Source organism: Sinocyclocheilus anshuiensis, unplaced genomic scaffold (genome assembly GCF_001515605.1).
Source record: "Sinocyclocheilus anshuiensis isolate Anshui unplaced genomic scaffold, SAMN03320099.WGS_v1.1 scaffold335, whole genome shotgun sequence".
Classification (NCBI taxonomy): Eukaryota; Metazoa; Chordata; class Actinopteri; order Cypriniformes; family Cyprinidae; genus Sinocyclocheilus; species Sinocyclocheilus anshuiensis.
This window is the reverse complement of record NW_015548239.1, coordinates 2,108,933-2,124,132: the sequence shown is the minus strand read 5'-3', so window position 1 is coordinate 2,124,132 and position 15,200 is coordinate 2,108,933. Positions and strand designations below refer to the sequence as shown.

Below are 15,200 nucleotides of genomic sequence, written 5' to 3'. Positions count from 1 at the left end.
TCTTGCACACGGGGAGTGTCATTCATTTGAAAATATTGTTTAATATCTATTTTAAACTTAACAAGGAGAAAATGACCCTTTATACTGGAATCAAGATCTCAGTAGCTGTTAAGTACAAAACTAATCACACCTCAATTTGCAAATTAAGAGGGACTAAAACTGACCTATAAAAAAGGTAAAGGATTTTTCCAGAGGTTAATGCTGCTTTTTGCACTACGGATGGAAATTACTTCCCAGTGTCTCCAAAATATCCAAACAAGGGCAGTCATCTACACAGAAAAGGCTCAAACAGAAAACAGGGATCTTACCAAGACAATTAAGCGCACATGTTTTTGCAACACTCGCTGATGAGCGCAAAGTCGCTCAAAGGGCATGAGGTTTTGGCCTGTGCTTAAAGGGAGGTGAAGATTTTTAGGCCTCTTGAGCTTTCTGGAGTTCATTTCTCTGAGCATGACCTCATTGGTTCACTATTGCAAAGATTTCGCTCACACAATCATAAGTAACCTACATATATGAGAACAAATGAGGAAAAATCTGAATGCTATAGCGAAGCCTACAAATGGAAAAAAACTCACAATAAAGAGAAAAAAACAGCTACATAGAACTTAACTCCCCAAAAACACGACTATAAATTTATATCTTTGATAAACATTGATAGTGTATAAAAAAAAATTAAAAAAAATAAGTATTTTTTTAAGTTAGACACATGGAAAACAGTTATCTGGAATCTAAATGTAGTTGCTTTATGAAATGCTGTGAATTATTGAATAAATTGAGTACAGATAGACTTACAGATAGTCTGTAAGCTCATTATAAACATACATGGATGGTGTATTGCCTCTTTAGTGCTGAGAATTACTGTTAGCAAATAAACACTGTACACATCACCATCTGTAATGGCCACGCCCACCGCTTCAAATGACAAGCAGAGCCACCCAATCAGAACGCTCAAATGTGGGTGTGCATGTGCTCTGCTGTTCTGAAGAGGTCTAATCCTTTTTTTTTTTTAAATTATAATCTTTTTATTTGAAAATATATCTTTTTGTTTTTCTCTGTATTCGAAAAAGCAGTATTAAGGTCACTTACAAACCAGAAAGGGAGGGAAAAAAACAGTCTGAGAGCACAGAAAATGTCATCTTTATAAAATCAAATTATAGGATCAACAGAAAGAAATGCCTGGCTAATGTTTGTCAAATGGGTTACTGGGTAAAAGGACATATGCAGGTGTATTTAGTCCACGGGCGCCTGGAAGATCAGTTTGATGTATCCCTGCTCACTGCTGAGCTGCTGGGCGCAGAAAGGGCAGGCAGCATGGAAGGTGTGCGTTCCGTGAGGAAGAGGGATTTGACTCCAATATGCCACTGTTTTTTCTGAGCACACGTGGCCGCATGGGCTGAACGCGTGAGTAGGAGGGGCCGCATCCAGATAAAACCCTGCCTCGCAGCCTAGCCACAGCGGCACGTACGGCCCACGAGCACGGCACATGGGACATTCCCGCTCATGGCCCTCCCTTCCCTCTCGCTCTGCGTCGCGGTTACCCCAGTTGTGGTAGCCGTGAACATGACCGCAGTTTAGGTAGACCCAGGGTTGCTTCTCGTCCACTATGTCCTTCCGCTGCATGCTGGGGAAGGCAAGGGTGTTGAAACCCACGGGGCACTGGGGACGAGCAGCATTCAGCTCTTGCCGGAGCGCCTCCAGGTGTTTGACAGTGGGAGTGCGGGAAAGCCCTTCAGCAGTACGCCACAAGAGAGTCGCTCCGCAGAGATCAATCAGAGAGCCATCCACTAACTCTTGAGTCTCATTCTCCACCTACAGAGAGAGAGAGACCAATGAGAAAAGAGAAGAGGATTTAATTATAGAGTCCATATTCATGCTTTTAACACATGATGCATGATTAAAGCAAAACAAAGGCAAATCTGATCAGTAAATGCAGTGCTGAAAGTTTGCCTGCAGGGGGCAGTAAAGCCCCAACATTCACTGTACAGCAATGATTCATTCATTATAAAAAGAGCCAAAGAATGACAATAATATAACCATTTACTGCTTAAGACATCTGTCTTATATGTGTCGTATGTCATATGTAATGCACATACGACATATGCACATGCACAAAACACACACCCTATGATTCACACATTCATCCTGGAATGATATAATTCATGGTTGCGACATATTTCACAGAGCCACCCTTGATCAGCCTTTAGTTTGACCTTCACCATACTGCATTAGTCTCACACAAACACACACAGCTGTATGGACACTGTGTGTGAATTGTGCAGTGTCTGAGCTGTCTTATGTGAAGGTCACGAAGTAAAAGTGCAAATACAACACTGTATTTGTGTATGCATGCATGGAGGTGTGTGTGTGTGTTGGGTTGCTGTTTTCTTTGCCCTCAAAGTTTAAAGGTCCCATAATACATGTTCTGTATACAGTACTGAATATCACGTAATGTATACAAATGAGGACATAATGGAAATGATATGACAAAAAAATAAATACATTAATAATTATAATAGCAATAAAAATAAAAATGCATGAATTTAAAATAAAACAATTAATAATAATAATAATTTAATATATTTTTTATTGCAATTATGAATGCTTAAATTTTTGTAATTTTTTTTTTATATCCTATACACAGAATTAATATTAACAATTTCATATTTCACTAGTTTAGGATCGGCAAGAACAGTAATCCCAAAAGTTGATAAAAAAAACTCCCCCGGTCTATGTCTCTGCATCTGCTAAATAATTTTTTTATTCCCAGTGAATAGGAGTTAAAATTCCCACCCGAGTGACGCTACTCCAATAACAGACCATGCAAAATACCAAAAAATATTTAAAATACTGCAAAGTAACATTGCAACCTTGCAAACAACAATAAAATCAGAGAAGGACTTTAACTGTAAGCGACATGAGCATACGCAAAACAAAGGGAACAATATGTCAAACAAAAATCCCAGCTTCTGAACTACTTGACAGTTTCAACAGCGTCAGGCCAGAATTTGAGCAGTTGGGCTATAACTTGATCTGTTCTGAGCCAGTAAAGCCGAACGTCTCTACAGCAGCATCACAGTGGAACAGTGTTTACCCAGCACTGAGACAGCATTAGAACCATGTTTAGCCAGCATTGAGCCATCAGCAGGACGACTCAGGAGCAGGACATGAACAGCAATCAGGAGCGTGTTTGCTCTGCCTGTGACAACCCAGATTAATGTGGGGCCTCGGAGCCTCTGGACTGTGAGTGCATGCGTATCAAGAGAGAGTGTTTGAGTTGTGCAACAAGAATACATAAACGGTTTGATTTGTGTTCTTCACTGTGCATATCTAGGAGTCTTTACAGGCCTCTATTTTTCTAGACAACCACTGAAGATAATGACTTGTTATGAGCACAGGAGGAAAGTGTTGAGAGCAGTAGTTCTCATTGGACCTCCTGTCTGACGCACTTAACAGATCAACTCCAGATCATCTTACAGCTTTGTGTTACACCGGACAGGGCAAAGCTGTCTCGCCTGGGCTGTTACTGTGGCAACAGCGTCCCAGAGCAACCGGTCAACGGCACCAGAATGCCCCAACGTCCCGTCTTGCAGGGAGCCATATGACTGTTTAACAGAGCTTCCATTTCAGAATCCCATCTGATATTGCATTACAGCTTTCACAAATTATGCTATATTTATATACATATGTAACATCTGAGCACTGACCATTTTCCCTCTCTGCTGAGCCGAACGTGTCTCTCTCAAGGTGAACACGTTTCCACACACTGAAATCTCTCTCCACACACCGGGTTTGGAGTCCTCTGTGAAACCATGGCGAGGATGCATTACCAACACACCGTTAGTAGTCAGACCATCCATCTGTCCATCCGATGTCTTCCACTTTGTTGCTTTCTCCTGTAAGTCAAAAAAAAAATGTTATTAGGATTTTATTTGAATACTTAAAGAGTTAGCTCACCTGAAAATGAAAACTGTCGACATTTACTTATGACATTCCAAACCTGAATAACCGACGTTCTTCTGCTGCAGCACAATAGAAGATATTTTGAAGAACATTGGGAACCAAACACTGGAGCCCAATGACTTCCATTGTATGGAAAAAAGACATTCTTCAAAATATCTTTATGTTTCACAGAAGAAAATAAGTCATACGGTATTGGACAGGTATGAAGATGAGTAAATGATCTTTAAAAAAAAACACCTCAGTACTTTGAATAAATGTTAACATCACTATTTTAGGTAGATGACACGACATTCAAATGCTTCAGAAAGAGAATACCTGTGCATTTAAATCTATTCAGATTCCAGATCTGATTTCATTATATATTTGTATATATTTGGCCTAACATCAGTTGTTTATGCTGCTCAAAAGCAGTGCTAGTTTCTCAGGTCAAATCACCCACTGTCTTTACATAAGATGAAGTCAAACTTCCTCGCTATCTCACCCCTAGGAAGATGTTCTTGGAGGAGTCGAATCCAGCGGCGTAGATGCGGGCGGTGTAAGGGGGCGTTCGCTGACATATGATCCGGCATGCGAAGCGAGATATGGTGCTCTGAACTGACTGAGTGTCAGAGTTACTCTGACTCCCGGGAACCGTGTCGGTCACCACAAAATCTATTGGAATTTCAGTTGAGCGGCCAATCTGAGATGCAGAGAGAAATTAAACATCAAACACTGCAGAGAAACTGGTAAGCTTGCATCACTGTACACAATTATAGAAACAGTGTAGGAAACAGAATCAAAGTAGATGCTAGTGTCACCTCTTTTCTGCTTAGTGACGGCATTATTTCAGGCTGACACTTTGAGTAGTGAGATTAATGGACGCTTTTGAACACAATCCAAGAAGTAGTCCTAAAGGACAGCTTAGTCAGCAGCGAGTCGGTACCTGAAACATGTCTGTATTGCTGTCTTGAGTGTACTCCACCACCACTGTCTGTACACGGGACAACGTGTAGGAAATACTGTGCTGATCCTTGTTACTTATGGCCTAAAAAAAGAAAGAGAGATGATAAAATAACATGCTGACATCAAGATGCAATATGCCCAAGAAATCACCAGTTAACCACCACCTAAAAATAAAATAAGATAAAATAAATTAAAAATACTTAAAACACTCGCCCCTTAATCTTACTGTCATAAATAAATATATTATATGGCTTTAAACATTTTATATCTCTTTTTTTTGTAAATATACTCAAAGTAAATGAGTAAATAAGTACTTTTATTTATAGAATAAATTAAAAATGAATACAAAATATATACACATACTAGGGCTGGCCGATTTTGCAAAAAATTTAAATCTCGATTTTTCCAGAATGTTTGACCAATTCTCGATTTTTTTTACGATTTTTAACTAGTCAACTTGAAAATGTAACTACAACATGATTCAAGTTACTTTTTCTTTATTAACCTCTAGTTAAAGAAAATTCTATTCCAAGTGCAGCACACATGTTGTCAACATGATGTAAATGTTAATCAAATCACTTGTTAAATATCTTTGCAGAAAAGATGCAAAAACTACAACAACATATTGTACAAACTTGTCTTATACACATTATGTGTTCAGAAATAATACGAGGAAAATTCTTTTATAAAATCTCAAAAGTCAAGGAGCTGCTGAAACAGTTCTAATGCCGTCATTGAGTCTGTCCTGTGCACTTCAATAACGGTCTGGTTTGGTTCAGCTACAAAATCAGACATCAGAAGACTACAGAGAACGGTTCGGACTGCTGAGAGGATTATTGGTGCTCCCCTGCCCACCCTTCAAGAACTATATACATCCAGAGTGAGGAAAAGGGCTCAGAAAATCACTCTGGATCCCTCACATTCAAGTTATCCCCTTTTTGAACTTTTGCCATCTGGCCGGCACTACAGAGCTGCAAATATACATCCCTGCATCTCATTCTATTCTATTCCATTCTATCATCTATAGCACAACTGTACATACAATTAATTTATTTTATTTTTCTATATTTGTCTATTTATATTTACATATGTCTTTTTTATTATTCTCATCTTATTTTTTTTATTGTCTGTGTGTTGTTGTTGTCTGTGTACTGGAAGCTTATGTCACTAAAACAAATTCCTTGTATGTAAATTCCTTGCATACTTGACAATACAATGATTTGTATCGTGAAAAGCGCTGTACAAATAAACTTGACAATAAAGCTCTTTCTGATTCTGAAAATAACTGAAGGTATAACACCAGTAGACTTTTATTAACTATAAATGTTCTTTAAAAACAACAGCAGCTTTCAGCCTGTCACCATGATGCAAACATGAAATATCAGACATACAGTAGTAGTTCTTTACAGGTTTTTTATTCGATTGCGCTGCTTTTCCATTGTCTTTTCTGTGTAAACATGGATGTGTTTGAATGTTGCATGCGCCGGCATATTGTCAAAGTGTCTAATTCTAACATTTGGTAATATTTCTATTGAAATCGATTCCTCCATTTCTAAAAAATAAAATTGTGGCAAAACAATAAATTCGAAATAATCGATAAAATCTGGAAAATCGCCTAGCCCTGATACATACACTATTTGCAGATGTGAAAAAAAATTAATTTGGTCAGCAAAAGTTTATTGGGCAGCACATAATAGTCTAACAAACTGTGGAATCAAGCCCAGAGCTGTTTGTGTGTAAATGCGTGATTGGACACACCCTGTTCCATTACAGCTCAAGCCCACCTAGTTTTAGAATTCAAAACTTGCCCAGAACCAAAATGACACTGGAGCTGCTGATTTTCTTAAAAGGATTGGTTCACTTCCAGAATAAAAGTTTACTGACAATTTACTCACCCCCATGTCATCTAAGATGTTCATGTCTTTCTTTCTTCAGTCACAAAGAAATTAAGGATTTTGAGGAAAACATTCCAGGATTTGTCTCCATCTAATGGACTTCTATGTTGCTCAACAGTTTGAACTTCCAAATTGCAGTTTCAGTGCAGTTTTAAAGGGCTCAACACGATCCCAGCCGAGGAATAAGGGTCTTATATAATGAAACAATCAGTCATTTTCTTAAAAAAATAAAAATGTATATTTTTTTAACCACACATGCTCGTCTTACACTAGCGCTGCAATGCGCGTCACTCATGACCTTTACAACGTGACTACGTAATGCGTGAGGTCAAGTTAATCGCAAGACGAGCATTTGTGGTTAAAAATATGAATTTTTATTTCTTTTTAGAAAATGACCGATCATTTCACTAGATAAGACCCTTACTCCTCGGCTGGGACCGTGTTGAGCCCTTTGAGGCTGCACTGAAACTGATGATTGTTGATTGTTGATTGTTGAAACCCTGTTGATAGTCCTGTGTAATGCCTAGGTGGAGGGTTTGTTTGTGTGTATGTGGGTGTGTGTGTGTGTGTGTGTGTGTGTGTACCTTGGCAGCCTGTGGGGTGCAGGCTACGTGTACAGTGCTGGGTTTGACTCCGTTGGATTTGGGTCTTTTGAAGAGTGCAAATCTGCTCTTCCTTCTACCCCGGTCCCCGTTGGGTAGAGAGCCATTATACCTGCAGAAAGAGGGTGAGAAATTCTACTGAAAACACCTGCACTCAACACTTACTCCACCACCAATTCAGCCGCAGGCAACAGATGGTGAACATAACGGATAAAAAAAAGCTTACAAAAGCATAAACAAAGCCTGTATGGTTGAAATTTGATCCAGTGCTTTTCTAAGGAAAAGCAGACAGTCATTTTTAGGTTGTTATCTGGAACCAAAATCTAACCTAAACCAAATTCCACACAAAAACCATTCCAGAGTCATAAAGTTCATGATCAACTCTTCATAAAATATATCTTTAGGTGAGATGACACACTGAACCTGACACAACCTCATGGCAAGATTGTAAGGTTAAAAGCCTGACAACTTTTGTCATGGAGCCTAATATGAACAGGGCAATCATGTGCAGGTGGTCAGTATCCACAGAGACAGGATTACCATGATGAGCAGGGTTAGTAACACAGTGATACCCCACGTCACTTGTAATTTGGCGTTCCTACATTCATATGAGGTCTGAAATTCAATTCAAATCTGATTTATGGAAATGTGTCTCGGCCTGGATAATCAGGTCGTATTTCAAGGAGTTTCTTTCGTAATTGAGGATGCGACATGTAACATCATACACAAAGTGCAGAATTGCCCACAACTGACTGAATTCACTCATTAATCCACACATGGAATTTTGAACAATAGTGTATCTTCTGTTGTGTGCTTCAGCAGCAGAACCATCCTCTTCAGTTTGCCATCATTTTGTTCCACAATGTCAGCTACTATCTCATGCTGTAATGCTGACCATTACCATTATTAAAAGAACCAATAAACACACCAGATCTGAATGAATGGATCTGATATGATTACTTACAAAATAGCAGTGTGAACATTTAGTACTAAAGATTAAAGCAGGCATTTGAAAAACAAATCTGAGCAGCGTGAAGCCAGTGTACACTACATAAACACTGAACACTATGAACACTACACCTGCTATGTCTTGTGGTTTCCTCTGTGGAGGTTCCCTCTGTGCTCCACCCTGTTACTCACTACCCAAGGGTCTTTCACAGACACAGTGGCTGCAATGTGACGTTCAACATTGTGCCTTTGGTATTGTGTGGGTTTGGGCTTTAGATGCTCAGCGATGGACTTTATTAAGTCTCTAAATGATTTAACATGAGTTTGCAGAAGGCATGCATTGACGCTGTTGAATGCATTCTCGACATATTTTGGCAAACCCACATTTTCACAATGTACTCTATAAACAAGCAAAAAAACCTGTCCGATTGTGCTTGTTTCTCTTGAGGCTTTCCTTATACAACTATACTCCCATTTTATGGACATCAGAAAAATGCAATTAAGACATCTGGGGTTTCCCACCAGGTGACATCTTCAGCTTGAGTAAATCTGAAAAAGCATTATGTCCCTTACGGCAGAGACTTTCTATATTTATTCTAAAAAAACTGACGCAGGGAGGGGAAAAAACAATGTTAATGAACAGTGTAATGTACACACACGAGAACCAAGCAGGGTATTTCCGCAGCAGTGTTTTCTCATCTGCGAGTGCATTCCTTGAGAGAGAGAGAGAGAGAGAGAGAGCGAGAGAGAAGGCAGTAAACCTAAAAAAGACCAGCATTATAGTCTTTCAGAAAAAATCCAGATGTCAGGAACACAGATACCAGTTCAGTCTAGGCAGCACCGCCCTAGAACACACGATGCATTACACTTACCTCGGCCTGATCATCACTGCATCGGGGAGTTTCAGCTTGGCAGTGAATGCTCTCAAAGATAAAGCTCGAAGAGCTCAATACACAATAAAGAAAAAATTCAAAAATATTGAAATACCGCTTCCAATTTGGTGTAAAATATTTGATAGAATTCAGCCCATAGCGTGGTATAGAAGTGAGGTTTGGGGTCCACTCAGTGATCAGAGCTACACTAGATGGGACAGACATCCAACAGAAGCCCTACACACAGAATTCTGCAAAATGATTCTAAAACTACAAAGAAAAACACCCAATAACGCATGTAGGGCAGAATTAGGCCGATTCCCATTGATTATCAATATGCATAAAAGATCCCTCAAATTCTGGATGCATCTTAAATCAAGTCCCACAGAATCACTACATTTTAAAGCAATACAAACCCAAGAACTGAACCCCGAGAAGAGTCCACTCAGTCAGCTAGTTCTGAGACTTACTAACCTGACTAACTCTACTAACACTATCCAGTCTCAAACCAGCACTGCTTCTCATCCAAACATCAAAATAAATCAAATTATCAAACAATCTAAAAATACATATCTGGAATATTGAGGTAAAGAAACTAAAACACAAAGTAAATTACAATTCTATCGAACTCTAAAATCAAATTATGAATTGGAAGATTATCTCCAGAGTGTCAGAGACACAAAGACAGTCTTAATGTAAGTTAAGACTGTGGTATCAAATGTTCACACGTTATAATTTGTTAGTTTAATACTTCTAAGATGTTATAATATTCCATTCTATTACTGTGATGTTCTTTTAATTATTATTATTGTATTATTATTTTTTATCTTTTTGTACATGTATACTAAGCTTTGGCAAGTAGGCTACTCTATAAATGCAAATGTAGCCTACTTACAGAGTACTACAAATGGCCTGCCATTGTAATAGGCATAATTTTGGAAACATATATGGAGCTTGCCCAGCACAATCACAAACATTTTTGATAGATAGATAGATAGATAGATAGATAGATAGATAGATAGATAGATAGGGAAGAGGTGTAGATGAAGGAAGTCTTTCAGTGTCAGCTGTTGCTGGGAGGAGAGAGTGAAAACAAGGTGGTGGAGGGAAATGAGCCATCTCATCAGGAGGCTGACTCATGGAGCAGTGTGTGTGTGTGTGTGTGTGTGTGTGGTCAAATGTAGGTTATAAGCTCAAGAGAGCTCTGTCAGAGCTAGAAGCTCAGTAACCAAACTTACACAACGCAAATATAATTTCCAAAATATTCAAGATAATTAATTTTTTGTCACTACAAATATGAAAAAACAGAACTAAATATCTACACAAATAGGGTTAAACTATTTAGGGGGTGAAAACAATCAAATTATGATTTTTCTGACAAAAATTGTGATTTAAAAAAAAATATATATGTTTGCTGTGCTTGTTTTAGGGCTGCACAATTTGACCGAAATGTTGTGATTATATATCAAAATGGCTTTAAAATAATAATAATAATAAATAATTTAATTTTGTTAATGAAGAACTATTAGTTATTAATATTAGATAGATAGATAGATAGATCTATGTACTAAATAATAAACTAATAAACGTAGAGAGATATTTCACTAATATGATAAGTTTACATAAAATTACATCACTAACATTTAAAGCCATCTTCATTTCTGCATTTTCAAACGCAAAACAAAAACTTTTATTTACAATTAAACTTTTCCCGAATGCATGTTAAAGTGAACCAAACTCAGAGCAGATGCAGAGATGTCCATATCTTTGGTTGACGACGTGGAGATGTTTTCCTGGTCGGGGGAGAACATGGATGCAGTGTGTGTGGGGGAGGGGGGTTCTTCCCACTCCCAATGTGAACGCAACACAACCACACACACTCAGCTCTCAGCTGTGTCTCCTCTTCATCACCATCATCATCATCCTCATCATCACTGCAACAGTACAAAACAGAGAAAGAAACTTGTAAGAAAACCATAAAACGGCTATTTTTAGTGATGCTTTTAGCTGGCGTATCATTTAGGTTAGTAAACGACAGCAAGGAATTATAAAATTTCACCAGGCACTACTTAAACTGCTTCAGTGATGTTCAGTGGCCTATATTCCACAGTCTTGACCACACACTTCCTCATAGTAACCTGACTTACAGTACAGTCTGTGCTCTCAGACATAAAGTTAAAGTTGCTGACAAGATCTAAAGGGCAAATAACGAAAGATGGTGATCAGCTAAACCCAAACACTCAAACAGACACAAACCCATGCAACTTAACACCTAGAAAACCGGTCAAAATAACCTAACAATTGCTGTTAAACACATCTAAACAAATTATCTTGCACAATGTACTAAATAATAAACTAATAAACGTAGAGAGATATTTCACTAATATGATAAGTTTACATAAAATTACATCACTAACATTTAAAGCCATCTTCATTTCTGCATTTTCAAACGCAAAACAAAAACTTTTATTTACAATTAAACTTTTCCCGAATGCATGTTAAAGTGAACCAAACTCAGAGCAGATGCAGAGATGTCCATATGTGAGTCCATATGTGAGTCAATATGGAGCTGCATTCACTGCGAACTGAACCACTGCAAAACAGGGTTTGTTCTTAAACATGTATTAGAACAGTATATATTTAATTAAAATCACACTTTTGCAATTTGATAATCACACTAAGCCAGATTGCGATTTTGGTTTTATTTCACAAGGTAGCTAAAACCACAGTTTAGCAGTAACACAACACTTAAATCAGCTGTAACCCAACACAATAATGGAGGTGACGTGAGTCCTCTATGTGCTTCAAGATGAGAATCTAATCCAATCCATGACCCCTGAGAACATCTAATCAAAGAAGTTAATACACAAAAAACTCTTTTAGACGCCAGGTGGTCATGTGATGATAGCGCAGCAAGTCACATAGAAGTCTGTTTTGCAAATGAAAGTCAATGAAGTGCATTATGATACTCCCAACACGACATTGAAACCCACTTTGTTTTCTAACTGAGGGCTCCGTTGTTCTCGTAAACATGCATCACCCTTACATTTTGCCCACAGTGTAACAACAACAACAGAAACATACAAAACCTTCACGCCAACTGACTCTATTTTCAGAAACGCATACACTCGCATACAAAGTTGTCACTGAGCATTACAAACTATTAACTCCGATACGACAGATGCTGCTTCCTGCTGATCCAAGGTCAAAGGCCAGAAGGTCTTACCCGAGCACAATGAGTTCTCCATATTTGACTGGCACTTTGGTTGACGACGTGGAGATGTTTTCCTGGTCGGGGGAGAACATGGATGCAGTGTGTGTGGGGGAGGGGGGTTCTTCCCACTCCCAATGTGAACGCAACACAACCACACACACTCAGCTCTCAGCTGTGTCTCCTCTTCATCACCACCATCATCATCCTCATCATCACTGCAACAGTACAAAACAGAGAAAGAAACTTGTAAGAAAACCATAAAACGGCTATTTTTAGTGATGCTTTTAGCTGGCGTATCATTTAGGTTAGTAAACGACAGCAAGGAATTATAAAATTTCACCAGGCACTACTTAAACTGCTTCAGTGATGTTCAGTGGCCTATATTCCACAGTCTTGACCACACACTTCCTCATAGTAACCTGACTTACAGTACAGTCTGTGCTCTCAGACATAAAGTTAAAGTTGCTGACAAGATCTAAAGGGCAAATAACGAAAGATGGTGATCAGCTAAACCCAAACACTCAAACAGACACAAACCCATGCAACTTAACACCTAGAAAACCGGTCAAAATAACCTAACAATTGCTGTTAAACACATCTAAACAAATTATCTTGCACAATTACCTTTTCTATACAGAACAGTTTCCATCTATCATAATTGTCTCTTCCTCAAGTGAAAAGGGATTTTTTTTTAAATCACACAACCATAAAGAAACCATACAATATGAATTGAGACTATCTAGGTCCAGCCCGCTGGTGCACTGGGAGACATTTTGTGTGAAACCTGGCCAAATTTTCATATTACACCATGTACAGAGGTACAATAAATCACTCAACACAAGAGCCGTGTCAAGATTGTCATGACCCTCACTCTAAACCATGATTTGAGAGCTTTGTCCCTGAAAATTCAGAATTATGTTTCCTGTCAAGCACTGCTGACCAAGTGAGGTCAGTGGAACTGGTGTCAGGAGAGACAGTACAGCAACTGAAACACACAGCATATGTGTGTTAGTGTTACTGAGGGAGGTTTCATCTGATCAGTGAGGTTCAGTGATGTGATGTTCTGAAATCTGAAAACAGCATGTACAACAACCAGTAAATACAAGAAAAACAAAATAAATAAATAAAGTTAAAATAATGATTAACTGAAACAAAAATAATATAAAAGACTACAAATTAACTATATAAAAAATAATTAAAAATATAACATTATAAAAAAAAAATAATAAATAAAACAAAATCAATAAACAATAAATAAAAAAATAAAATAATGATAAAATATATAAAATAAAAATTAAAAATGTAGGACTGAACACGATATTATACATCAAGAATTGATTGGTAGGTGAAAAGGGTTACATACTACAATGGTGCCAGAACACATGCACAACCTAAGTGGTGTCAGCAGAAAATAAAAGCCGTTTCAGAGGAGAAGCAAGTTATTACATTTTAATAAAAGATTACAAACAATACAAACAAACAGTATTTTCTTTGGAAAAACATGCACTCAGGCCGTGTATTACGTAAAAGGTTTCCATATTCATCTTTTTTCATTACATGCTTACAAAATCATTCAAAATATGACCAGGAACATGAAATTAATTACATGGGTTCATGGTTTTTCCATGTTGGCTTTAACATCGCCAACTTGTATATACAAGAGCTCGGTCTTTTCATGTCCATCTTCTCATTCTTTGTCCCTAAAGAGCGACGCCAGCTACTCAGGGCATTCACATCCTCTTTCATCCCTCCATCCAGACAGTCTTCTTTATTCACACCTCCTTCCTTCCTCCCACAGCGATCCCTGTCCCACATACCAGACTGTTGCTACGGGCTTAAACTGTGTGCCTTAGTGCTGTACTTTAGTCACTTACTTTAAGGGTGTAGTAGAGAATGTGGCCATACAGTCCCTGTATAATACTTTAAAGAGCAGGTCATGGGTTTTTGAAAAATATCTCTTTTGCAGTTTATAACGTAGCTATCCTTAAATGAAAAAAATCTGCAAAGTTGTTAATCAAAAAATTGCATGATAAATAAAGATATTGTCTCTCAAAAGAGAGAGTCGATTCTGAATCGCCTTAACGAGTTGTCATATTTTCTAATCTTTTGCCTGTTACCGGTATACGTCACTAGGTAACACATTTGCATAATCCCCGCCTGCCCACGAAATACGAACAGAGTCTGACCTGCCCACAAACACTTCCGCTAGTTAGTGTGTTTACATCATGTTGAGAAGACACTGTGTTCAAGGATACCACAGAAATACAATTTGAACCTTTTGTTGTGTGCCTGTCATTTTACCAAGGACTGCTTCTCTAATCTTGGCTTTTATCTTCGTTGGCTTCTAATCTTCTTAATTTGGACTAACAAGCTCTCCGAACCACAACCTGTGTAAGTACTAGTGGTCGACCGATATATCAACAAGGCCGATATATCGGCCGATATCTGCCATTTTTCAAATATCGGCATCGGCCGATAAGTTTTTCTGTTTGGCCGATGTGTTCGAGGCAGGACTTTTATTTTTGACGCCGCGTCGAACTTTTATTTTGACGGCACCGAGAACGGCTGCGGCAGCGCCTGAGCACACCTGCTCACATTCTCCCTCTTGTTCGCTGTCGTCATTCAGTTCTGTCTAATATAGATAGAAGTCTATCTAATAATTAGATAGAACTGTTAAACAAAGGAATTAAAATGTAGGCTATACAAAAAAGTATTATAACGATTGCTTTAATATTATTAGTAATAGAAAGGCAAACATTATAATACT

The 15,200-nt window shown here is 38.2% G+C and overlaps 1 protein-coding gene across 2 annotated transcripts in view; it reads right to left on the bottom strand.

The window, feature by feature from the left end:
- Positions 1–720: 720 nt before the first annotated feature.
- Positions 721–15,200, bottom strand: part of LOC107654901 (E3 ubiquitin-protein ligase pellino homolog 1-like) — a 34,876-nt gene continuing 20,396 nt past the window's right edge. Inside the window, exons 2-8 of one of the 2 annotated variants that reach the window (XM_016442214.1) lie at positions 12,446–12,648; positions 7,626–7,673; positions 7,382–7,511; positions 4,883–4,984; positions 4,442–4,639; positions 3,705–3,893; positions 721–1,809 (exon numbers count right to left, since the gene is read on the bottom strand). In XM_016442214.1, the coding sequence (XP_016297700.1) occupies positions 1,231–1,809; positions 3,705–3,893; positions 4,442–4,639; positions 4,883–4,984; positions 7,382–7,511; positions 7,626–7,673; positions 12,446–12,525 (1,326 nt within the window). In that variant the 5' untranslated portion in view covers positions 12,526–12,648 and the 3' untranslated portion in view covers positions 721–1,230. The remainder of the gene's footprint in view (positions 1,810–3,704; positions 3,894–4,441; positions 4,640–4,882; positions 4,985–7,381; positions 7,512–7,625; positions 7,674–12,445; positions 12,649–15,200) is intronic. The other variant, XM_016442215.1, reaches the window with a different exon arrangement.